A 27,425-nucleotide genomic window follows, 5' to 3' on the forward strand; every position below is an offset into this window, starting at 1 on the left:
CTCGACACCAATGACACTTATTAAATCTGGTCACGACAGAAGTCGGCATTTTACTAGCACTTCAATTACTTGCTGATACTGAATACATGAACTGCAGTCCATCTTATAGAAGGCTTATCTCCCTCCAACAACCCTGTAACAGATTCACTCCAACCCTCCTCCTCTTTTCGCTTATGACAAAACCAGTACTCACATGAAAGTAAGTCTTCCTCCAGACTCTACCCTGCTCCATATCTCCTGCACTCCTCCGACGTCAATAGTGCCCTGTTACATTTCATTTAATATCTGAATACAAGTCCAATCAATAAAGGAAATATTACAAAAAGCAATATTATGACTTGGGCTGGGTTAGGGTGTAATGAATGACCACGAACCTATCCCAACACCCTAAACAACATCACAGTAGAATTTTGGGTATTTTAGGGACACATTTGTCATAAATCTAACAATGACAAACGAGGACGACTACGTCCGTATTTCGTGACGTGATGTGACCTTATCCGTTAAACGATGCTGGAAATATTTGATGTTATTATATGCTACTTATATGTGAAGCAATACTTCTCACCTTTATAGTGACTGCTAGTATTCCAGTAAACATTAGGGTGTACTGGAGAACATCTGTCCATATCACCGCTTTCAGGCCACCCTGGGAACATTATAAATATATCATTATAGATAACAATGTAAGTGAAATGTAAAAATATCGGTTTTGATACTCCATAAATTTTGAGAACTATACGGTTATCATGTGAAAACATTTCAGCAGATATTGAATACATCTTGTACATTTATCGAAATGAGATTAATGTCATGTTCAGGTATTTGCAAAGATGCATCAAATTCGTAATACATAAAACCAGCGAATATGTGACGCTTAGAAAATCCACCAAATGCCACGTCACTGCCATTATTATTTAGATTCAGAAAAGAAACGAGGAAGAGGTGCTAATAAAGTGTGACTTGATGGAATGGATCGTTGCTCTTGAAAGTTATCCCGCATATGAAAGTCTAGGCCTGACTTGATTGTTTAGACTTTTTTATAAATGAAAATAGTACATTTCGAAGTTACATTTCATTAACTAAATCAAACTATATTTATCAATTATGCAGGATTGCACAAGTAATAAACAATGAATGATACAGTCAAACCAATCGGGAAACGACCGTTTATAATATTCTGGGGGTGGAAGACCAAATTCATTTTTCAGACAGAGCTCCAAGACATACAATGGTTACCTCAGAAAGAAGATGCAAAATATGAATTCATTTTCGGAAACAATATTTTTTGTAACACAAAATAATCACAGATCCCCAAATACACTTTATGATTTGTGACCGTGGCCAAAGAATAACTCACAATAGAAGTGTAGAGAACAGCTGCCGCTGACGTCACTAAGATTGAACCCAGCGTCGAGAACCCTGTCACTGAAAAATATACACAAGAAGTAAATTGTCTTGAGTCGCCACATTGTGGGAATCGGGATAAGAATATAGGCCCACATCAACCTATGCCTGTCGTAAAAGGTGACTAAATGACTTGGTGATGGTCAGACGTGGTGACTTGGTTCATTGGAATCTAGTGATGTCAATCCCTGGATTCTCTTACCTAGACTCGATTATTTTCAGACCGCTGTCATATATACGTTTTCTACGACGACGGCGGTCATGATCAGTACATTTTCTCAAGTGGAGTTAAAAAGGAGAAAGAAATAATGGGCAATAAAAAATAATCTTAAAATTGATCTCACACTCTGCATTTCCCTTTCTTCTTTCGATACTATGTGGGAACAAAGGTTTGGAGCTTCTTAAAAAAAATTCAACCGAACACACCCATGATCACTTTGTTCACCTCCAAGCAGCCTGGGTCATGCATGCTTTTCTTGCCGTTGACCCATAGGCGCTGAGGTCGTGGGTTCCCCAACTCATTCTCTTTCGTGTTACGTACTTGGCTGCGATCAACGACGTAGCTGCCACTACAACGGTCACAAATATCTCTACGATTGTGGCTAGCATTAATTTGTCTTTAGGTTGCAACCACCGACCTTGGATCTTGGCATCACACTTCTTCATCTAACTTCGGCTGATTACCTCTTGCAATGAAGGAGTGTGAACGCATCACACTGATGACGATTTTTCTCGTAACTTTCGCAATGGCTGCTTGAGTGAGATGTGTACCCAAGTTTCCTTGTATTACGTTTTCTCTCTAGATATAATAAACCTTGGCATGATTGTTTGAGTATATTATAATTTGTTTCAGGTTTTCCCAGACTGAGTATCTGATTGGTGGATGCATTCGCCCGTCTGAAGAGACGTCGGTCTTCATCTGGAAGTCGCCGTCAGTGTCTCGATCCCATTCAACTCACCTCTGCTTTAGGCATGTGTTGTGGGGTAGTGGATCGACGATCATTTTGTGAATATTGTTGAGGGTTTCAATGAAGCGTAAAAAGAGATGCCAAGCTGGTTAGTGCTATCGTCATGAGATCTTGCAGAATCATTTGACTGGGTACATTCCGGATCGATAATAGGTCTACATTGTTTTGTTCAGCTACACAATTACGTTCAATCACGTATGAACATGTTACACATATTTTCCCTATATTTTTCTCTGTTCACGTATCAGGGTGTTGTCTTATGAAACTAGCAAATATTACAGATTATGGTTTTGTTTCACTGATTAGCTCCAGCTTCCTCGCGTATATCCTGCGGTTGTTGTTTTCATAGACTAGGGAGTTGTGCCCCACCTTAAGATGGACCAACTCACGACACCACTGAATATATACTTTCTGTCATAGATGAAGATGATTTACTACAGGTAGGGTATGAACTTGAAGGGTTGTGGCCCTTAAAAGTAGAAATGTGGTGGTCATGTGAAACATGAGTGGTACATGTTGTATGCAGGTTTGATAAAAGTGGAGTACAAACTCTGTACATTGTACAAACGTTGTAGTGATGGTGTTGGTGTCAGTACTATTATTGGATGTCGCTTAAGTGTATTATGAGTGCTGTTTGTGTGTGGGGGATAGCTAGCGTAGCTGTAGGTGTACAGGTATGGCGTTTAGGCTAGAATGTTTCAACTGTGCACACCTTCGTTGTTTGGTAAATATACAACAAAGGATGTCTTAATCAATGCCGTCCTTTTGTCTTACCGGCCTGCAATGCCATTCCCTGTCCAAACAAGATTATGCTCATGTAGAACATCTGAAAAATAAACAATAAGGAGTAAGATTAAATATGTAAGGATATAACACACAAGTATCAGGTATTGGATAAATATAACTGAAAACGGGGAGTGTTTCTCCAACTTGTTAACCTAACAATTTAAAACAACAGAATATTTTAATGCTGTATAATAGCGCTAAACCTGTGTTTCACTGGACGGATCCGGTATTGCACGTGCCTGTATACACGTAGTCACAGGCGTTGTCGACCGTTATCTGTGTTACTTTTCGGGAGTAAAATCGAATGTTATGAAACAATGCGATGATGATAAAAAAGTTTGCTTTACTGAAAAATAAAACATAAAAAACAATATGAAATGGTATTGTTTAACTGTCCATATTAATAAACCAATATCATTTCTTCAATTTGATACATGAGGGATGTAAACATGTTGCGAAGCCTGAAGTGCTCTTTGTTTGGTGGTCATGAGTATTGCCAGTTACGAGCGTTTAAGATTGGTTCGTTGTTTGGTTGGTTTGTTTAACGCCGCCCTCAGCAATATTCCAGCTATATGACGGCGGTTTGTAAATAATCGAGTCCGGACCAGACAATCCAGTGATCAATATAAGCATCGATCAACGCAATTGGGATCGATGACATGCATCAATCAAGTCAGTGAGCCTGACCACCCGATCCCGTTAGTCGCCTTTTACGACAAACATTGTCACCTTTTACGGCAAGCATGGGTTGCTGAAGACCTATTCTACCCCGGAATCTTTAGGGGTCCGAGCGTTGAAGAAGCCACACATGAATGTCACTCATATTGACGATGACAGTCTTCTGAACAAGGAATATTCATAAAAAAAAGTATTTGCTGGAGGTACAAAACACCATAAATTAAAACCAAAAGAAAGTAAGATCGTCCTGTGGGGGCAAATACGTTATTGCTATTCACACAAACTAAATGGCACAAAATAATCTGAGGATGTACAGTATTCACTGAGATGAAACCTGTTACAATTCAAAATAAAGGTCAATGACTGGAGCCAAGGTAACATTAGTATCACTATTTGGCAAATACGAAAGCAAAACTTCATCCAATGGAATGCATTGGTTAACTGTACACAAACATGTCGTGTTGACTGCAGACGGATACATCTTTCAGAAAATCTTCAAATTGATTTTCTCATAGAAACATTGAGTATCACTTATGCTGCAGATTGTAAAAGTTCCCGTCATTCACATAACATAAAACATAATTCCTTATTCATCTCTGTAATGGCTCTCAATTGGTCAGCATCTGAATGCAAACTGCAAAGCAATTCATTGCCAAGTAAATTGTTTAAACAAAGTGTACACCAGGTAAGATGTTTGATGTGGGAAGTAACACACATGTACAGCACATTAGGGTTATAAAAGAAACAAAACGCTCTCTGTGTCCATAGGAAGTATATTATGATCATGTGTTATGAATCACTATCAAATAGTTAAGACACCAGGCTATGACATATTGCAAGCGAGACGTCAGTAGACATGTGCCCAATATGAAGACATTGCATGGAAAATGAAGATGGTCAAGGTTATGAGAATTAGGGTCAACTACTGCCTGGCACCTCCTGTCCATGGACGAAAAGAGAGTACGGACAACACGTTGGGGAATGTTAGCCAACTCGTCCTGTTGTGCATGTGCAAGCTGTTGCTCTTGCTGGTTAAGGATTTCTCTGTCGGACGCAGCGATCTTATCCTAAGGGGTTCAAATTTGGCCATTTAGAGGCCAACGTAACTACCTGATCAGCGAGGTCCCATAGAAATTCAGTTGTTGCATGTGCTGTATGCCTTAGCATTGTTCTGTCGAAAGACGACGTGAACATGGTTCGTTATGGGAACTACTTGGACTGTATGATTTCGATAGTTAGGGGCCCTTAATTAAGCTGCCTTGCAGTCGCACAAGGTGATATTTCCGCCAAACGCCCAAGCTGTCGACCCTATACGTCGGTACACCATCAGCTTGATGCAGCATAAATCCTTACTAGTCGCTGAACCAAATAGTTTTCCATCGACGGTGAGGCCATAATCTGCATTATTGCAAAAGAATGACGTTGTAGATGTCCATGTCTTTGCACCAAAACATCACCTCTGACTTGCGTCTTTGACCTGATTTATGAACGTGGTCTGCAATGCTCTGGGCAACCAATGTCAGTCTGACTTGGATCAGTCATATGATGTATCGTGCTGTTGCTAATGATACAAAACTCTAAAGATAGTGTTCTGGTACAAATTGAATATACTAGCTACTGTCGACTGTGATTCTGCTACTAAAAATCGCCTGACGACGTTGTTCCGTTGTGCTTGATTTAGTCATAACAGGGCAACCGAGGTATATATATATATATATATATATATATATATATATATATATATATATTTACAGTATGCATATGCATAATGTAAAAGATGGCATTACAAATATGCACAATGTTTATCTTATAAAGATGATGATGGATGATGGAAAGGACTCTGATAATCTTCACTGATACAATATCCTTCCATGTAACAGCAAACATATACCATCTGAATACTAATTTCATTAAAACATGTTTTTATCTATAAAACTTTCAGCGATTTTGAACGAGGGAATTCTTTCAGTATTTTGTAAGATTTTGCCTACAAACATGCGCAGCGATCACCAAAACACACAACACAGAAAATAGTAGTGATAGATAAGAAAGTAAATCATTCTACTTTTACTTTACTATTACTGTTTATAGTAAGCAGCAAGTTCAATGCTGTACAACTTTGTGTTAGAGATAACATTAACGACCTTCCAACTGACCAACCCTACAACTGACCAACCCTACAACACAGACATACTTTCTGCACAAGGAAGTCAAGTGATACAAACATCAAAAGGGGGTGTATCTATAGAGATTACTACACGAGTGCTTGTCAGATACCATTTATCTTACGAGTTGTTTCAAAACGTATCTAACGAGCGATCTAATAAGGCTTTGTTGTCAAGCTTGTGTCTCTTTAAATGGTGTCATACGTAATACTGAGTTGTAAACTGACAATTGACCCTACGTCATTTCAGCTTGTGTTGACATCGTCACGATCAATTCATGTTTCATGGACATGAGTCTATTGTTAGGATGCAAAATCGTTCATTGTTTGCGTCTATATTTAATTTAACATGCTCGTCATTGATGGCCAGGAAATTGTGCGTTTTGCATACGCGCAAGGCTGATAAACACGTATGACTCTATTAGAGGGCCATCAATGTAGTGGAGGGTGGACATTAATTTATAAATATTTGAGTGTTTGTGAACAATATACAGACTATTGGAGGATTCCATAATGAATGTAAATAATTAACAGCCATGAGACTTTGTTTCTGTGTGTTAAATAACAGGCTTCTTAACAAAAAATATAAATCACTTGAATTTGTACTACAAATAAAACATGTTTGAATTCCAGGTTTCAATTTGAAGAATATAGAATCATTTTCATCTGGCTCTCTAGTTATTCCTTATAAAGCAGTTATAAGCATGGTTTCCAGTCTTTGTAAAGAAAGTTGGTAATACGATTTATGATGATCATTAAACACCATACAACCAAACTGTCCTTAAATACATATGATACTATGTCTAGACATAAAACGTATAATTTACTGTCACTGGCTTCACGAAATATATTTTACTCAGAGGTCGAACTGTTGATGTCAACAGGGGTCTTACATTCCTTAAACAAGACGCCACCGTCACCATGAGGGTGAGAAGTCTTGACTTGAAGCGACCCTCGATATACTGGAAAAGAGAAGAACAATGGAAATCTGTTTTCAAAATATATTTTGACGCATGTTTTTACTCATTGTTTACTCGATCTAAGACAATTAAATTCATTGAAATACTACAGGCGTGTCATTATTATGAAATAATATCTAATGGACAGAATATATCGTTTGTGCATTCACAAAAAATAAAAGTTACGAAACCATTTAAACAATCCAAAAAAAATCTCTGCTAAAAGAATTATCATTTGTGCGGACAATATAAAGGAGTATGGTAGACCTCCAAATCTGAGGCAACGGTCACAAAAAATGATGTCTGATGTATTTTCTTGCACTGTACGTTCCTGTGTTTGTTCAGGTGAACACTTGACTTTGTATATGTTTGTGACGGGTGGCACCAGCAGGGGAGGATACGCTCACCTTTTTGCAAGTACCTGGTATCATCACTGTGTTGTAGTTGTCCATACACATATGCTCATGATGGGGTAGGAATCATAACATGGACTCTTGTTTTAGCAGAGATTTTTTATGATTATGGAAATGGTTTTCTTGATTTTATTTATAAATTACTATCCATCAGTCATGACAGGCTTTCGCGGAAACATAACCGTATCCTGCCACTCTAAGTGGCAGCCGTCACAAGCACATGCCAAGTCAAGTAAAGTGTTCACCTGAACAAACACCAGGACGTATAGTTCAAGACACAATAATCAATAACACTGAACATCATTTGTGTCACTGATCCTTCAAATTTTGAAATGTGTGATACAGTCGGAATCGTACGATAGGCTTGGCTTTTGAAAATTCAAACATAGAACAAGTAATTTTGAACAAATAACGGTCAAATACCAGTTCAAATTGAAATGATGAATAACAAATTATAGGTTCTGCCGAAACTTTGAGAGGAGCAACTAACAACCATACTTTTGCTGTTACGGTAACAATATGTTGGGGATATGAAATGCGAATGCACTACACACTAAGCTACTCCCTGTCGACTGACTGTTCATGGTCATCGAGAATATGAAACCAACACTACCTGAAATGGGCTTGATAAGTTCAGTCTCTTCAGAAGGGTCAGCAGGAGGCACATGTCTATAACGTTTCCCACAGAATACGCTATTTCATTGAGAGCCCACATGATGCCATTACTATACGCCTCTCCTGATACTCCAAGCATGGTAACGATCGACGTGAACGAGGCCTGCATCGACAATGCGATGGGGAAGAATGGCATTGCGCGTCCAGCCAGGAAGTACTCCTCCAGTTTACTATGTCTGCCGACTATGGCGTGGTATATACCAATACTAACCGAGACGGCCACCATGACACCAAACACTGTGTAATCCCATTTTCCAAACGCGTGAGACTCCATTGGCGCTGTGAACAAAGTATTCATACAAAAATGCTATATTCGGATTTAAATGGTTTTCCAACATATCAATACCTGAGCCCATATTAAGTATAGGTTCAATTTTACCCTGTCATATCAAATATTGGTTCTATTTTACACATGCTTATACACATGTTTGTCAATATATGTATTCACGTCTCAAGCTTAAAAACGTGTTGAGAACATGTATGTAAAATTGTGGAGAAGAAGTAGGCATCCTCGTGGGAACCAATTTTCCGCCCCTTCTTGGTGAGATTTTTTCTTTATTCATATGAATCGAAATTGTGCACCGAATCTGCTTTCTGATCAAAAGCAAGGCAATTTGGGCAAGAGGTTCAACTTAAGTTTCAGATATATCGATGATCTGATATTGTTCAATAACAGTCAAACAGCCAATTCCAAGATACTGATTTACCCACCTGAACTAGAAATAAGGAGACCAGTAAGACCGTTTCATATTAGATCTATGCATAATGATTCAGAGTGACAACGAACATCCTCCGCAAGACTGTATGACGAGAGGGATGACTTATACTTTCCATAAGTCAACTTCCCCTTTATATCGAGCATAATTCCTTAACTTCCAGCCCTCGGTGTCTACATTTAACAAGTTTTGAGGTACAATCGTGCATGATGTTTATACAAATTTTCCTCAGAAGATGATTGATCAAAGTTACAACATTGAGGGTCTCAGTAAAACTTTCAAAAAGTTTTTATGGCACACATATGGAGGACATTCCCAAATTTGACGCATCAGTGTCAAATATGATGTCCGATGCAATTCCCTATGTTGACTTGTACCATATCGTCCCCTTTATAAATGTATATATTACTGTTCTTGGCCCATTGAAAATATACTACTCAGTTTGCTAATAACCACGTGCACCCCTTCAACAGGTAATAGGTCAAATTGTGTGCATCTGTTGAAATAGCCAAAGACAGTATTGTATGACGTTTAATGAGCAAACGTCAGCTGCCATCTGCCACACAATGCCAACAAACAACATGTAACCAATAATCAGTAAAAGATCACCCGTCAAAATGAGAGAATCAGACCAAAACTAAAACGTCCAAAGATGCGCAGTAGCGCGTATGATACACTTGATGCGCCCACAATCTGGAAACGTGGCTTCATGCTTCCAATTATCGTCAGGAAGGTTGCCAAAGGACGGTTCACCAACTCTTCAGTAAGAGCATTGCCGAGTTCCTGTAGTGTTTCCGTGGCAGGGAGATCTGCAGCTCGTTCCACATGTTTTCCCAAGGTTGAGGTCTGGTAACCGGGCTGGCCACTCCATGTGGGCAATGGTCTTCTGCTGTAAGTAGGCATCAACGCATTCCGCAGGTCATTTCTGGATGTGATGGCAGTTATAAAGTAAGGTCGTCTTGCTGCAGTCGGGAGAATGCTGTCGACCACCTGCATATCGCTGGGTTGCTGATCTAAATGTCTGGTATTCATTCCATGTCCTGCCCATGACAGCATGCCCCTGCCCGTTCATCATGAAATTGAGGTCCGATAGGAGTTACCCAATCATTGTGTACCGGGATATTTCAATCTTTATTTGTTTGATGTTTATTATATCATCAATACTTGATCCATTCAAACTTTGCGCAGAGCACTTTATGCTGTACACTAGAGCATACTTTTTCTGACAAATAGCAAATTTATTCAGATACAACCAAGACTTTGAAACACTGCTGTCCAAATGGCAAAACGCCCAGCTATCATTAGGCACTCATGGCCCAAGATATACCACGTGCGGTCACCCATGATGATTGGCAAAATTGAGGGCAGTGTCACCCATGTTAAAAGAAAAGGTTTTTGACTTTTGAAGTGTACCCGTATGAAAATGTACAATAAAACTTAAATATACAAATACATTTATTTCTTTACACTACTCGCCTTGCATTTGTTTCTAGAGTAAAATCGCAAAAAAACCATGTTGATATCTACATGTACCTTGTCTATCGTTATCATTCTATCGATCCCAATATATGAAACCTTCCAATTATTTATTGCTATTAAATAACATCGACCGATAGCGGTAGACTCCATATGGGCACAAATGGCCGACATTAGACCCGTACAGAACGGGGGCGTGCCGGAAAGAAGCTCTCCGATTAGTCAATATATTTATTACCTTCGTAATATTTTTTAATAATATTTTTTTTTTTGTCGTTTTGTTGTTTTTACTTTAATTGGTACTCGATTAAAACTCTAAATAATGGGATGATTGTTCACAACGACAGGAATTACCCCTTTAAACCCCTATATGAAGAAACTGCAGTTTTATGTCAGTATTATGATTTATGGTCTAAATGGCTGTCCAAATAGTTTCTTGGCAAAACTGACAGTTATTTATCTCCTCTTACTGTTGATGATGTTCATGGTATTTTATGTAATTTCTAACTTTTTTTAGCCTTGAACTCGTCTATTACAGGTTGTGAGATGTAAGTGACAAGGCTCAAACTGACCAAATAATCACTGACATTTGTGAAACAAGTCTCCATGTTAAGATCTCTCAGCGTGATATTGATCGCTCGCATCTTATCGGCAAGATCATTGATGGCCGAGCACAGGTCCTTGTTAAGTTTGTTGCTCACAATACCAAAACCAAGGTCCACATGACAAAAAAGAAACTAAAGGGTCACCCTTCCAGAATATTTGTAACGGAGGACCTAACAAAGTATCGCCATGACTTGGTGAGAAAACTTCTAAATCTAAACAAGGCCACTTCATTGTATTCATTTTGGATTTGATGAGAGAATCTTTGCTTGCAAATAAATAGGTGGAAAACGATTCATGATAAAAAACACAACTGACATCGAAAAAATGTTAAATAATTAAAACTCGAATGGAGAACAAAACAAACTCTGAGATCTCACATCCATATACAATTAATTTTGCTTATGAGACTCGAAAGTTGCAATAGTATGTTCAATTATATATCAGAGCAAGTTCTGTGCACTCATTATGAGATACAGCTCTATATCTTTCTTTCATATTACTCATGTCATTTTTTCTAACACATTCATATGTGTTGACCACAACACAAACTGCCAGTATCCATACAACATGGCTTAGTAGCACAGTGTACTGCACTCCACTACATCTGCTTGTATCTCGCACATCATTGCATTTAAACGCACGTTTAGTCCTAATGCTTACTATACTGAACAGCATTGAAAACGCACCAGCAATAAATTTTGAAATATTACAAAAACAACTTGCGCAATGGCCGATTTTAATTAGAACAGACATAGACGGATTATTAAGAAAGACGACAAAGGAAACAGGAATACCACACAGTAATTACATTTACGTCATCAGTGTAAGGAAGACACATAGGGTTAAAATGAAAAGTCAATATCTGGTATGTCCGCCATTGGCAGCAACACAGGCCATGCAACGTCTTCTCATTGATCGAATAAGTCTGTGAAGAGTGTTCTGGGGCATTCCACTCTTGACGTAGTGTATCTTCAAGTTCCCTCAGGTTCTGTACTTGCGGACGACGTGAGAGGCGTTGACCCAGGTAATCCCATAGATGTTCAATTGGCGATAGATCGGGTGACAGGGCTGGCCATGGAAGCAGAGGCACATTATTGTTCGCTAGGTACTGTGTTGAAACACGTGTTGTGTACGCTCTCGCATTATCTTGCTGGAAGGTGTGCATATCCTGGTGCTGATGAAAGAATGGGATGACGTGATTTGCCAATATGTTATTCCTGTAGTAAAGGGCATTAACTCTTCCACGACAAACATGGAGCTCTGTTCGATGGTTATGACTGATGCCGCCCCACACCATGACACTCCCTCGACCGTCAGCATTCCGTAAATGAAAACGGGACTCATCAGAGAACAGCACACCATGCCACTGCCGCAATCTCAATGACGATGGCTCTTGGCCCAACGCAGACGTTCATTTCGATGTCGATCAGTGAGTATGGGTCCAACATATGGACGTCGAGCACGTAGCCCTGCTGAGCGGAGACGTCGACGAACGGTGTCAGCGCTGATCAAACCCCGTCCCTTGTACGGTTGCTGCAGTCCTGGTAGCCGGAAGTGTACGATCACGAAGATGCCGACGAACAATATGGCGATCCTGTCGTGGTGTAGTTACACGACGTTGACCCGGACGTGGTCGATCTCTGGTGGTTCTTGTCTGCTGGGATCTGCTCAGTAGCCTGAGGACTGTTAAATGATGACATTGAAACCGTTGTGCAACGACTCTACTTGACGTCTCAACTTGAAGCATGCCCAAGGCACGTTCACGTTCCTCTGCTGTTAATCTTGGCATTTCTTGTGTCAGTACCCTTTACGTCTGCAGCAACAAGTGATGTGGCTTTTAAAAGTCTGTCTTTTATAGACCTATTCTGCATGCTTCCCGTGAAACAAAACACGTTTTCCATGATGTGCACGCAATTTGTTGCGTTTTGGCGATGTCGCTCACAAAAAAATTAGGAATGTTTTTTGACGAGCTGTTCTTCTTCATGCTTCGTCCAGAACGTCGTATATTACTCGTTCACTTATATATTTTCATATGACTTAAGCGCGGATAAAAATACATCCATTTTCATGGTGGTGCTTTTTTAATGCTGTTCAGTATATATGTATATGTTTATCACTGCACTTTATTTCATTTTGTTGCTAGTCTGCTACTGTATATTTCATCACACTCACCCTTGTACTGTATGCACACACAAGTAGTTCATTGCATGTAAATACCCTTCATTTACTCATGTGTTTAGTGGTACAATGGTGTTCTACTTTTACAAGTTTTAATTATAGAACTTTGAGATACTGTATCTGGTGTACGATTCATACTTGGAAAAGACAAATTAACTTTAATTCACATAACATAAACAATAGCAAACCTGTCGGTGCCCTTGCCTGGATAATAGTATTTCCTGTTTTAGCCAATGACTGATTTGAGTGCGTACAGAACATCGATAGGTTTGCATTACAACAAATGTTATTCAACTCGCCTAAAAAAAGGGAACATTCCGCATTATCAATCAATCATCCACTGCCTACTTTAGTTGTTTATTCCATGGATGTTTTAAACACTTTTACTTATCGATCAGCTGTAGTCTTGTTCAAATATACCTCTGTTCGGGACAGTCTTTCACTAACTCCAATAGTATACCAATCCTCATCTTACTTCTCATTATTGCTGGAGATGTCGAGCAAAATCCTGGCCCTGTTTCAGTAAATTCGCACAATAAGGAAACATCCATATTTCAGTTAAATGTAAGAAGTCTCCGATATAAACTACCTCGTATTTCTGAGCAAATCTCTGAATATGACATTGTATGTTTTACAGAGACACACCTTGATGATTCTGTAAACACAAATGACCTGAAAATAGACCTTTATCATTCTCCCTATAGGAGGGATAGGAATTGTTTTGGTGGGGTGGTATTATTGTACATTTCTCGGCATTGTTGTACGTTAAACGTAGGGAAGATTTAGAATCATACAATTATGAAAATATGTGTTTCGAGGTTTTCTTGCCTCAGAAGAGAATATTATTATGTGTGTGGTACAGACCACCCAACACCCCTGTGTTGTATTGGGATCAACTAGAACACTCACTTGAAACTGCTCTAGATTATACGCCTTTCGGTGTTCTACTCGGTGATTATAACGAAGATTTACTCAACAGCAACCTTCACCATCTGCACGATATTTTAGTTAGGAAGAGTTTAGGTAATGTAATTAAAGAGCCGACACGCGTCACTCAGCATTCACAAACTCTGCTTGACACTATCAGTGACGATTGCAATTGTATAGAGTCGGGTGTTGTCGACTTCAGCACGGATATAAGTGACCACAAGGGAGTTGTTGTTTCGCTAACGAACTGCATTGACATGAAAAAATCCTATGTAAGAGAGGTTCTAATTTATAAAGAGTGTGACTATGCGAAGTTAACTGAATTGATTGAATCAACTGATTGGATGTGCATGTTTCATAGCTGCGAGTCTATTGATGAAATATGTGATATTTTTCTGTCCCCATTTAAAAACTATATAAGCTTATGCATACCAAGCCGTGCTGTTACAACAAGGCCAAAAGATAAACCATGGTTTGATAGTGAACTACGTAGAGAAATAAGAATAAGAGATCGACTGAGAAAAAAAGCTAGACGAACATGCAGTGAACGAGAGTTATCTATATATAGAAAACAAAGTAAACAATTTGAAGAAAGCTGCCAAGGAAAACTTTTATCTTAACTTAGATGAATTATTATCTACACAAATCAAGGAAAACAGTTCTAATTATTGGAAACATCTGCGTCACTTGATCAAAGAGTCTGGAGCCAGCACCGTGATCCCACCTCTGGTCACTAACAACAACACTGTACCTGAAGCATTTTCTGATCTTGATAAAGCTGAAGCTCTCAACGATTATTTTACGTCAGTTTCCAATGTTGGTGATGAAGGTGCATCACTACCACAATTTGTTAAACTATGTGATCATAGTTTGGATTATACCGTTATTGAAAGTCAAGAAATAACAGATTTCATAAAGTCGCTACCGGTAAATAAAGCAAGCGGTCCCGACAACCTGTATCACAGAGTACTTAAATATATATCACTATCCATAGCCAATCCTTTACGCTTGTTATTTAATTTGTCTCTTGAACAAAGCACATTCCCATCACAGTGGAAACTTGGTAATGTAATGCCTTTGTACGAAAAGGGAGATAAATCCCACCCTTCCAACGACAGGCCTATTTTACTGTTATCTTGTCTTGGGAAATTATTTGAAAGACTTATTTTTAAAAGAATGTATAATTACTTTCTGGAGAATAAACTTCTTTCCAAATATCAATCGGGATTCATGCCAAACAATTGTACTACATATCAATTAATTGAAATTTACCATCACATTTGTAATTTGCTTGATGATCATAAATATTTTTGTATTATATTCTGCGATATTTTTAAGGCATTCGACATGGTATGGCACCAAGGTATATTGCATAAACTTTAACAATATGGTATAACAGGTAAATTATTAGCTTGGTGTCGTGGTTATTTGTCAGCCCGTTGTCAAAGAGTATGTATTAATGGTAGTTTATCAAGTAAAAAAATCACTAAAGCAGGGGTATCTCATATAATATAAATATATATAATATAAATTAAATAGATATAATCTGTCAAAAATCTAACTTACATTTATAAGAGCTATTCTGAAATACTCATCGGAAGTGTGGGACAACTGTTATGCTTATGACGAAAATAAACTTGAATTAATACAACTTGACGCTGCCAGAATTGTGACAGGTTTGAACAAATTTGCCTCGAGAGAAAGCTGATATTTCGAAACCGGCTGTATACAACTAAAAGAGAGACGAAAAATTAAATAACTTACGACAGTGCACAAAATAGTAATAAATGAATGTCCCTCTTATCTAAATGATTTGTTACCCAACAATAGATCAGGTGCTTCAAATTATAACCTACGTAACAAACAGAACATGACTGTGCCTTTTGCCAGAACAAGTACATTTCAGAAATCATTTATTATAGACTTTTTAAAACAATGGAATTCACAAAATAAAAATATAAAAAATAATATCTGAAAGCGTCAAATGAATATTATCCACACAAGACTTAGACATAGATGAAGCAATCTAAATGATGATTTATTTAGGGTTAATTTGTCAGACACTATTTCTTGCCCTTGCGGTTACCCGTGCGAAAATGCTTTTCACTATTTTCTTGAATGTAACAAATTATTCTTCAATCAGACAATCTTTGTTTATCAACATAAGGAATATAGGGACTCAGCCAAATTTAGAAACAATTCTTAGAAGTAACAAAAATCTATCCGAAGAACAAAATAACTGAATTTTTAAATATGTGTTTGTGTTTGTGTGTAATCCTGTATATATATGAATATGTGTGTTATTATATTTTCTCATTACTTGAAATTCCTATGCACTGTACATTTATTCTGCATTATCATTATTCACATACCACAATGTAAGGAAATGTATATAGGAGAAGGCTTCGTAAGTGTGTCACTTGTGCCTAATCCATTTGATTTTCCGCAATAAAATATGTTTAAATCAAATGAGATGTAATATACTTAGTACTTCTCAGGTTGTAAATTAACATGGAGGTTAGGGATACCAAAAATATTCTTCAGTCCATTTGTTCGGGAGGCGGGACTCAAGTAGCATAAATCCTTGATGCATATCTGACCTGTGGTACTAGCATGGGCATTAACTATGAACATAAATTTTGAAATAGTGCTATATACTTAAAACTATAAAAAGCTTTTAGAAAACCTTTAATAGCAGTTATTCACAAAATATACGTTAATACATAAAGTATTGAAATAAAATTTAATTACAACGTTCTAAATCACCTTAACATTAAACCACAAATACTTTGTCACATTAACCAAAACATTGAATAATTATTTCTTTTGAAACTATGTTTAATCTAAAGGCCATATAAGCCATGACTTATTTTGGGGTGTCTAAGTATCAATGATAACAAATCTTAATCCCCATAATCCCCTGTAATTGGAAGACTATGGAACAGGTACCAACATACTCAAAATGTTGAGGATCCACACCGTTCAGAGCGTCCCAAGTCAACGGCAAGAGTACAGGGTCGATTGATCCCAAACCAAGCTCAACAAAATCGAGCTCAAACGGCGAATCAAATTGCTGCAAACTTCCACCAGGCTACTGGAGTACGAGTTATGAGCCAGACGATTAGAAATTGTTTACATGCAGCTCATGTCCATGCCCGACAGCCACGCGTTGTGCCGCCCTTTACAAATCGTCATATTGCCAACAAACGTCAATCATACACAAGACGTCTGAATTTGGGTAATCGTCGCTTGACACATTTCATGTTTTCAGATAGTCCCGAGTCACTTTGCACTTCCTTGATAGGCGCTGTCGTTCCTGCCGACGTCGAAATGAACGGCAAATCAATGTCTACCTTTGACCTCACGACCAATTTGTCGGTGGATTGGTTGTATTATTTGGTGGCATTATTATGACTGAGCGGAACACACAAAAAGGGTCACTGGACAGTTCTATCGGGACAACATACTGTCCCCCTTTGCTGTCCGGTTTGGGTTGACGTTGAGGTATCAACTTATTGTTTTCGTTTGTAGCTTTCAAACAATGTGAGTGTAAAATAGTACTTGCTGGTAATCCCATTCCCTCATCTGTCTGTCACTCACTGCCAAATTAATTAATTTACCACAGAGTTTAATGTTTCAACACAATTGCAGATTCTTGTCTACATAAAGTGATGGGTGATATTTCTGATATTTCTGAATCAAATAATACAGATAAAGGAATATATGTGATCAGCATTAAATTCTGCCGAAATTGTTTTAAATGTATTTTCTAAGTCCATTTGTGGTAAATGAAATACTATTTTGGACATAATTCAGATCAATTAATCTAATCTAATAAATCTAATTCCCAAGGCTTTCCAATGATATGAAGTTTGTTTTTGTAGCTCGATTCCTTCTGTCTGATCAAGTTGGGACTTTCTGGCCATTCCTAAGTTGTCACACCCTGCCTTAATCGAATTTCATCTTCGATCTAATGATGAGAAATATAGCATACGAGGCAATATTTGTCGTAATTTTATGTTTACAGCGTACATAGAAACATTAGATCATCCGAGGTTCATATATTTGCTGCTTTTGGAATGAGAAAGTATATTGATATATCATCATGGTTAAGTATAAACTATAATACAAAACATTTATATGATGTGCAAAATCTACATTATGAATGAAACTGTAAATAACAAGTTGGAATGATTGTATGCACTTATATTCGCCTGACCTTCACCTAAATGAAAATACCACATATGTACAGCAATGTTTAGGTATGACTTTACTTCCGGTGACCATCTGGGACAAAATGGCATGTTCACTGACAGTTCTAAGCGGGATGTTCAGAGATAGATTTTCGTTGATGCAGGGATCGTGTATACACACGATACGCATTAGTCATAATATTTGGCATCGTTCTTGATGATTGTTTCATTGTGACCTTTGAAGCCCAGTGAAAAACTTATTATTATTGTTATAATATTGAAGTCAAACAAAATGGCAAGAGTTTCTGACTCTTATTCAACGATTCAAACAGTTTCTGATGCATTAATTTGATCTATCGTTTCACTTTCAAATGTGGACGGTTTTGTTCGGCTGGTGCTGGTGTGAAGTAAGACATCCAGTCACTTATTCATAAAATATGGCAGTTATTTTGAATTCGGATGGGGAAAAATCAAAGAGAATCTTTTTGTTTTCCAAGTACGTTTCCACTCGGCAACCGACTTTAGAAAACGTACTAGGGCGTACCCCATTTTCGTGTTACTCAAAGCTATATATGATCTCCTAATCAGATGGTAATGTGTATTTGTTTTTGGATATTGCTAAGTAACATTGATCTGTAGCCTATAGTTGTGGGAATAGTTATATAGCTATTCCCCTATATAAAGACAAACTTAGATTGACGACAATGCCGAGTCCAGCGATAGGGTCGTAAAAGGGTGGATCAGGATTACCAGGCCAGCTGACGAAGCATGCGGGTTACCAGGCGTGACAAAAATCTCTCAGAATATTACGTGTCCGCTTTTGAAAATGTAATAATGAGCCTATAGGTAATTTAGGACCCAGTTAAATTGGCACCAATTACATCATAATCTAAGGGGGAGAACGAAGGCCTCATAACAGCATGACATTTTCACACTATTTTGAGCTTCGTACTTTCACTGTCACGGTCAGAAAAATGAGTGTCTATTTTCAAACACTGATACTAACTAATTCCAAAATTGTTTTTTCGTTTAAAATAAGAAAGAAAGTGATTTTTGCGTGTAAACTTCCCCTTTAAGGGTTCGAAGATCATTTTTACGTCCAGCACAAAGGAACACATGTTTACGTCCAGCACAATGAACATTTTATTAATTTTATAAGTGCTACCGTGTTTGCAGTAATGAAATATTTCCGTAAATACGATGTTTATTTGATGACATATCGTGACACAATGCCGTGCATGTGCCACAGAAAACAAAGACTTCATCACATGAACAACACCCCTCGACTGCCTGACATCACAAAAAAGTCGATCATCATACATTCTTTCACAAATCATAGTTCTCCCTGATCCCGAGTGTAGCATAAGGAATACTAGCCCTTAACATGGTTACACATCACCAACATGTGCACACGTCACCCTAACCCGATGTCTGCCTGAACATGGCTGCTAAACACACGAATAGCGGTGAGTGTTTCAGGTTCTACTACACTAAATAAGAACCAGTTGGGACAGTGCGGTTTTCATAGCCTTCAGTGCAGATTGAGAGATATCTGCAGGCTGTGATTGGATGATATTGTGTAAGATTGTTATGTCTTTTAACCTCCCTGGATGCCATTTGGACATATATGTCCCTACACAAAACGCAGTTGCTGTGCCAGAGGGACATATATGTCCTTCTGAAACATGTTAAAAGAATTGAAATAAAATATTTTTGGATTACCCCAAGCCCATAGCAATTGCAACATCGCAAAAAATAGTAAATTTCCAAAACATCTGTGTCATTTTCACAACTCTACTGTCAATAAATAACGCATATGGAGTTTACACTTTCGTTCAAATGTGCCGCCATTGAAATATTTTTTTCATTTTGAACCAATTGCACCGACTGATTGAAAATCCACATGCGAAGGAATGTTTAGAACCTTCATTAATATTTTGGTTAAAAGTTTGAAAATGATCAAACATCTACACATCTATGTATTAATTAGCTTATGAAACCCACTAAATGCCCAGTTTATTGATGGTGAATGGAGTGTATATTTTTTCTTCACAGTATTTGTTCAAGGCCTCGTTCATCACATTGAGTATCAAAGCATATTAAAAAACATTCATACAGTAATACATACCTACTGACATCTGTAAAAACATTCTGTGTGAAAATGTGCCACTTCTCATATTCATACGTATACTTAGAAATTCCATTAATGCTTTCCAAACCTCAAATTCTGCAAAAACACATAAAAGGTACCGCAACTTCTTCGCCGAAACTTTAAACAAAATGGCGACCGAAGTTGAAGGTCGCTTAGCGGTACTTTTCATGAGAGAGAAAAGTCGAAAGCATGTCTCCTAGAAGAAACGAAAGCGCACATGATGAACTTCGACACACCCTTTTGGGTTTGTGTTGTTAATGTTTTGTGACTGATTATAATTAAGTCACGTTTTCGTATGTTTAATGAGGCGTGCCAATTTATTAAAAGACGTTGAAAAGTAGGTTGGTAACAACGGCATATAGATTTCATGCAGTGCCGACTATATTTATAATTTATTGGTTATATAAATATATAAACAAGACGAATTATGAACGTGTAAATGTCAGTGAAAATTTCTTGAATACCGGTTCCCGATTGAGTTATTTATTACCTCGGTCTGAACGCGTTCGTATGTCTAAATATAAATGGCTAGGTCTTTGACAGTAGAATTCATTACTAAATTATTAAATTAATAATCTTTCGTTAAATTTCAGTATGTAAATTTGGTATTCATGCGGTTTGTTATTGTAAAATACCTTATTGTTATTGCAAGACTAAGGGTTTTTTTATTTCACGAATACAAATGAAGCTGTTACGGTTATCGACATTTTGGTTTCAATCATCCACCATTTCGGAGTTGGCAAGAGCGGCAAATTTCCGATTGTTCGTCTGGAACGAAATACCGTGACATGCCACGTCACAGAGGTGACAGGTGCCCGAGTAAAACAAAACAAAGTTCGATGTTGTAATCACCAACAGTGTTAAATATGACATCCAATGTAAATAATTATACATTATATGCTTTAATATTTATCATCGTGCTTTGTTTATCGAATCAGCGCGATGAACACAAATGAAATATGAAAAACGTTCGCTTCCCGCCGAGAGCATGAATATTCATAGGGATAAAAATAGCCCCATGTGACAGACGTCAACATTGCGATTGAAGCTGTCCATCAGGAATCATGTCAGCGGTGGGTCTAGAAGACGACGATGATTTGGGGGAGTCGGACTTCGAGTCGGACATATCAGTCGATTCTCTCGATTCCGACTCCGAGTCCGACTCCCAGGAAGAGATAAGCGGTAAGTAACATTAATTCATTTTCAGTAAAATTGAGTATGTGTACAGTCAGTGACAAAGCAATGGCGGGAATATGAATTTGTTATGTTTTTGCAATTTTCGTAATTGTAGGCTAGATCTAGATCTACTCGTGACAGTTGTGATGTTTCAAATGTTAAAAATATCTACCATACCATGATAGTCATAGTAGAAACAGCCAACTTCCTTGTTTAGTATTTCATGAAATGTGAAACTTAGAAATGATTTGAAAGAAAGGCTCTCAGGGTAGTGAAGTTTTAGCATGTCTACATGTGGCCTACACATGTTTTTGGTAAAGTGCAGTAATATTAAAATTATTTGAAAAGTTTTAAATTTCTGGATATTTGAATTTTGATAATACAGTTGTGCGGACAGCTTTGACCTCGGCAACAGCATTGACTTTGCCGAGGAGTGCGGGCTTTTCAACCCTCCAGGTAACAAGAATTGATAAATACAAATATCATTAAGTGCATGAATTCATAATCAACATAGACAATGCCTGTCATCCAAAAATAAAAGTAAGGAATTGTTTCATATTTGGTGTCTCGAACAAGGTTAATTACATGTTTAGATATAAATGTGGATATAAGTTGTATGATATTAAGATTATCATTACATGTACATGAATCAAATACAATGATTTGTGTCAGCATGATTTATAATAATTCATGGTCATAAATTATGATATATGTTTCAGATTACCATGCCCCTCCTATATGCTATTTCGATCAGCAACTCAGAGGAGGGGATCGAGGTACTGATTTGTTCGACCTGCTGGTCAAGGAGACAAACAGGTATGCTGAGCAGTACCTGCAGGGCCGCACTCTATCACCAAAGAGCAGGGCTCGGGCATGGAGACCCGTAGACCGGGAAGAAATACGGGCATTTCTTGGACTCTTGTTGGCCATGGGTGTCGTCAAGAAGCCAACCATCGCTTCCTATTGGAATGAGGGGGACAAGAACTGGCTGGCGTCAACACCTTCCTTCGGGGGGATCATGCCGAGGAATCGCTCCCAAGTCATCATGCGGTTCCTCCACTATTTATTGTAAATGTAATTATTGTGTGTATGCGAGGATCTGTTTGTGAGTAGGAAATCCAACTGCATCTGCAATATTCCAGCAACATCGCAGCGAATCTTGTAAATAGATAATAAATATATTGTATATATGTACTTATTGTAAATATTTCATATTTGTGTATATATATTAAAGGATGTTTTTGTGAGAGAGTATGACGTTACACCGTTTTTGCAATACAACAGCAACGTCATGGCGGTTCATTGTAAATAGATCATTGTCTATTGTATATAATTATGTACTTATTGTCAATGAAGTGAGTTTGTTGTGTGCCTCTTTTAGCAATATTCCCGCCAAAATATGGCAGTTTAATGTACATATGTTCATATTATGTTCTATATTTTATTGTACATGTAATTATTGTATGTATGTAAGGATCTGTTTGTGAGTAGGACTTATATATATTGTATATTATATGTACATACTGTAAATACTCAATGTGTGTGTATGTATATATATATATATATATATATATATATATATATATATATATATAAGAATATTTCTGTGAGAGAGTATGACTCAATACTGTATTTGCAATATAACAGCAACATCACAGCGATTCATTGTAAGTAGAAAATAGATTTGTGTATCTATTAAAGGACATGTTGGTGCGTGAGTATGATTCAACGCCACATTTGCAATATTCCAGTTGATTCGTGGCGATTCATTGTGTATGGATTCTCTTCTCTTCACAATTATGTACTTCATGTAAATAGAGTGAGTATGATTCATGCCGCTTTCAGCAATATTCCAGCAAACATGCGGCACTTTTATTAACACAATATTCAAACATGTTCACAGATTATTCATGTATGCATTTGTAAGCATACCTTTTAATTATTAATTGATGTATAGAAATGGATTCTCCAATGTTATCATAACCAATGACGTGCATACATCTACACAACTATAGAAACTAAATGTTTTTTCTTCTAGTCCTTTTAATCATAAACCCTTAAAAATTGCTAATTCTACTTGTGCGTATTATGCTTTAACTATTGGTCAGTTTGGCAAGGACTATTGGACAAGTGCCAATTTCAACCGCTGCAACACATGCACGTCTTTGCCGTAACGTATTCTGATCAAGTTCGCTCAAATGACATAATGTAATCCATAAAATTTAGCGGTAAATGCCACGAGCAAGCGCGGACGTGAGAGAAGACAGCAAGCCGGGAACGTATTTGTTACGGATTGCGCTAATCTGAATTGTCCGGTTTTTTCGGGCGGGTAACCTGTGCCTTCTTTTTTTTCAAATTCGTCAAAGATTACCTTTTTTTTCTTCAAATTCGTCAAACATTACCAGTTAGACATAGTTTGATTTGTATTACATGTCCGTGGAAATATACTTCGGATAATGGTATTCATGACAGCTAGTCTACCACATCGCCATTGAAATCATTGGTCAAAAAGTTCCCGACAGAAAGATTAATTATGGAGATCAATTTTGATTACACTTTGAACATTTCATGACAAAAATCACATATAAATCCAACTGACTCTAATACATGTTAGCTAATACAGTTCCTTTGGGTTTGCGATCAGTGGTTCCATGTCTTTAATACTGCTTGATGGTCACTCAGTGGCTGATGATGTAAGCAGGGACGGAAATGGAAATCGGAAAAATATGACCAGATCGCAACGTTAGGATCTTTGATGAATCAATGCGTTAAACATCTACAAATTACGACAGATTTCAGACCATCACTAGAACACTAAGCTATGCTTACAGAATGATGTTCAAATATACTTTACTATCTCGGTTGCTGTCAAAGATGTTATAGTAAATCCAAAATCCAAAACACCGCTGAACACGGTCGACGACATTTTGAAATATTCAAAACTAAAGCTGTCGACTTCACAAAAGGCATTTTCGTATTGTTTCTGCTTCATGTGAATTTTTTATTGTTCTGTGTTTGTATAATCGTTATTAGTTAAAAATGAAAATAAAACAACGTTATTTAGGATTCATAAAGATACGAGACTAACTCGTTCATTCGTCTGTCTAGTATGCAAATTTCGTCGACTTGCAAATGGACATGTCCGCCATCGCCCGGTAGAAGTTTTTTCAGTGAACTGATTTACATGAGCCGTGAGGAATACCTTTCGGTGCCAGATAAGTAAAAATATGCCATGCATAAGGGCATGTTCTTTGCAGATTACCTAGTGTGATTTTCTTACTAAAAAATGAATAATGTCCGAAAAGAATAATGATTTATTCAACACCGCGTATAACTTTTACACTGAAATGCGGTTTCGTTCTCTTCTTTCTAAAAGTACGTAATTTTAAATTTCATAGTTAAAGTTACACATTACAATTTATATGAGCATGTAGGTAATAAACAACAGGTTTTATGGATCAGAGATTTCATTCCTTACTTATAAATAGTTTTTTCATTAATATGCATTTTCCGATATGATATGCAAACGATAACGTTACAATTTCACTAAATTACGGACAAAATGGCGTCACACATATTTGAACAAATTCGTAATCGACGATTTCGCGGACGATTTTCCACGGAGATGTTTCATTTTCAACACGGTAATCGGGAAACAAACAGGCTTTCGCATAATCTTTTTGGTTTTTACATTAGTGGAGATTTACAACCTGACGAGACGCACAAATTATCCAGTGCGTAATGTCAACAAAACAGCCGCCATGGACATTTTGTAAACAATCGCATATTCAATACGTTTGCCGAGCTATAAACTACTGGTAATCACGTTAATGCTTTACAATATTTACATAGACAGTTAGGGAAATGGTTGTACTGTTATAGTGTGAAATTTGAAAATTGTGGGTTTTACCGTTGTTACGTTACGTCGTTTTTAGACGAAGATGTGCAGTTTCCAGAACGTCACTCGCCAATAAACTCGGCACGGCGATAGTACACAGGCTATTTTAGGTGGCAGCCAGAGGGTTAAATGTACATCCATCCAGTTATTAACAGTGACCATGTTTTTTTCTATATTTAGTACTGTCTTTTCTAACATGATGACTCATGCTGAATGTGACCACAGATGTTTTCAAGTAGGTGACATTTGGTGCGGAACTGGGGGTGGTGTACTCGGAAAAGGAACTGGCTAAGATAGTCATATGCATTTTTTTTTTTTTTATTGCTGCCCTTAACCCAAACTGTGCACACACATACATGTAATAGCCGTTGAATGGTTAATTATTTTAAAACAAAATATAACGTCACTATAGAAGTCTATGGGAAAACATTTGGTTGTGTGTAACCAAGATAACAGGTACAACAATGTCGAGACACGCCTACCTTGGGGACTGGACATGATGATAATGTAGTGAGGCTGGTGGAAACGCTTCTGTTCTTCACAACACAGCTTCAACACCGATACTGAAGCAGGTCAGGCCGACTCGGGTTATATATGGATAGTGACGCTGCACAGGCACTGAAGCGGGAACACCTCACTGTGCCTTCACCTATCACTGGATTATAGGGGATTGAGAGACACAGATCACTGAATCGCTTTGTATAGTCTGTGTCATTAAAGTGAACCTTCTTCTGAGGGTGAACTCTGTTCACTGTTACAACATTTGGGGTGAGGGCACAGTGAGGTTAAACCACTGAAGCCTCTCCCGCCGCGCTGTCACGAGTTATGCATTACGCATTCGACCTTTATAATATGTGCATTGAGCATGTAAATCGCTGATGTTGAATTTTGCGCTATAGAAAAGGCATTAATATTATTTTTAGTTAGTTTAATTAAAAACTTGAAAACAACTGAAAAATTGTAAAACGCAGTGCATTAGTTGGTATAAAATAGACGTGGATATATAGCATTATTTACTGTATGTGAGGAAATGGCAATGTTTTGTTGTGTGTGAACAATAAATATATAACATACTGAATGTGCAAGTATCTACCTATTTCACTATGGTAAAAACTAAATGTGTTTACTGAATGTGAAACAATTTATAATATTTTAGTGTGCATACAATTATGGAAATGGTTTTGTCACTATATTTATTAGACTACACAATATGTTTCACAGTAGTATGGATACGTATTTGCCTTACAATAGGTGCGATTATGTTAGTGTTTTACTGAATGTGAGAATGTGCACTTTTACTGCATGTGCGATTGTGTACATGTTTTACTGACATGACGGTTCGGAAGGCAGGGTAACATGTTGTGACAAAAGTACAGTTGATTAAGTTTTGTGTAGTCACTCATGCTTATCTTTATTTTCAAACATTAACGTTTTAAACTTTAACCCTTTGTACTCTGATGCTCATTGTCCCATACAATGTAACTTTAAATCTTCCACAATGAAAGACGAAACCCCACTTAACGATAATCAACATTCGGATGAACTTACAAATGCCCCAAAACGTTATGATATTTACAAGAAAGATGATTTCATTCATAAAATTGATTTGACCGAAATTGATAAAATAACAAAAAGTACTGAGTCAGTGCCAAAAGGTAACGGTGGCCCGGATAAGAATATTATCGACAGCCTTGTCAATGACACCGCGCATGTGCTTTGCGAGGCCGCACGCAATACTTTCGGTGTGAAATCTACCCGGCGTGTTAAGACAACTGGCTCTAAATCGAGTAATAGACAACAAAAACCGTGGTTTCGATACGAATGCCGAGCAGCGCGCAAACAGTATCAGAAGTCAAGGAAACAATTTTTAAAGAAAAGAAACACCCAAACTGAATTTAGCTTAAGACAACATGCCAAATCATATAAGTAAATAATCAACAAATTCAGAAATAAACAGAAACATACATCAAGTCAGTCGTTACGTGATCGTTCTAAAGAGATGGTTAAACCCAAAATCTAACGATGATACTGAAACACAACCTAATGCAGGCGT

At 37.5% G+C, this 27,425-nt stretch overlaps 1 protein-coding gene across 1 annotated transcript in view; it reads right to left on the minus strand.

Moving 5' to 3' along the window:
• The window catches only part of LOC124142220 (sodium-coupled monocarboxylate transporter 1-like), a 48,690-nt gene extending 22,756 nt beyond the window's left edge, over positions 1-25,934 (minus strand). The window contains exons 1-7 of the mRNA XM_048399339.1: positions 25,855-25,934; positions 7,989-8,329; positions 6,897-6,965; positions 3,150-3,201; positions 1,361-1,428; positions 569-649; positions 194-264 (exon numbers count right to left, since the gene is read on the minus strand). Of these exons, the coding sequence (XP_048255296.1) occupies positions 194-264; positions 569-649; positions 1,361-1,428; positions 3,150-3,201; positions 6,897-6,965; positions 7,989-8,329; positions 25,855-25,870 (698 nt within the window). The 5' untranslated portion in view covers positions 25,871-25,934. The remainder of the gene's footprint in view (positions 1-193; positions 265-568; positions 650-1,360; positions 1,429-3,149; positions 3,202-6,896; positions 6,966-7,988; positions 8,330-25,854) is intronic.
• Between the last annotated feature and the right edge of the window lie 1,491 nt (positions 25,935-27,425).

The sequence above is a fragment of the Haliotis rufescens genome, unplaced genomic scaffold, assembly GCF_023055435.1.
Source record: "Haliotis rufescens isolate VD_foot unplaced genomic scaffold, xgHalRufe1.0.p SCAF_2, whole genome shotgun sequence".
Classification (NCBI taxonomy): domain Eukaryota; kingdom Metazoa; phylum Mollusca; class Gastropoda; order Lepetellida; family Haliotidae; genus Haliotis; species Haliotis rufescens.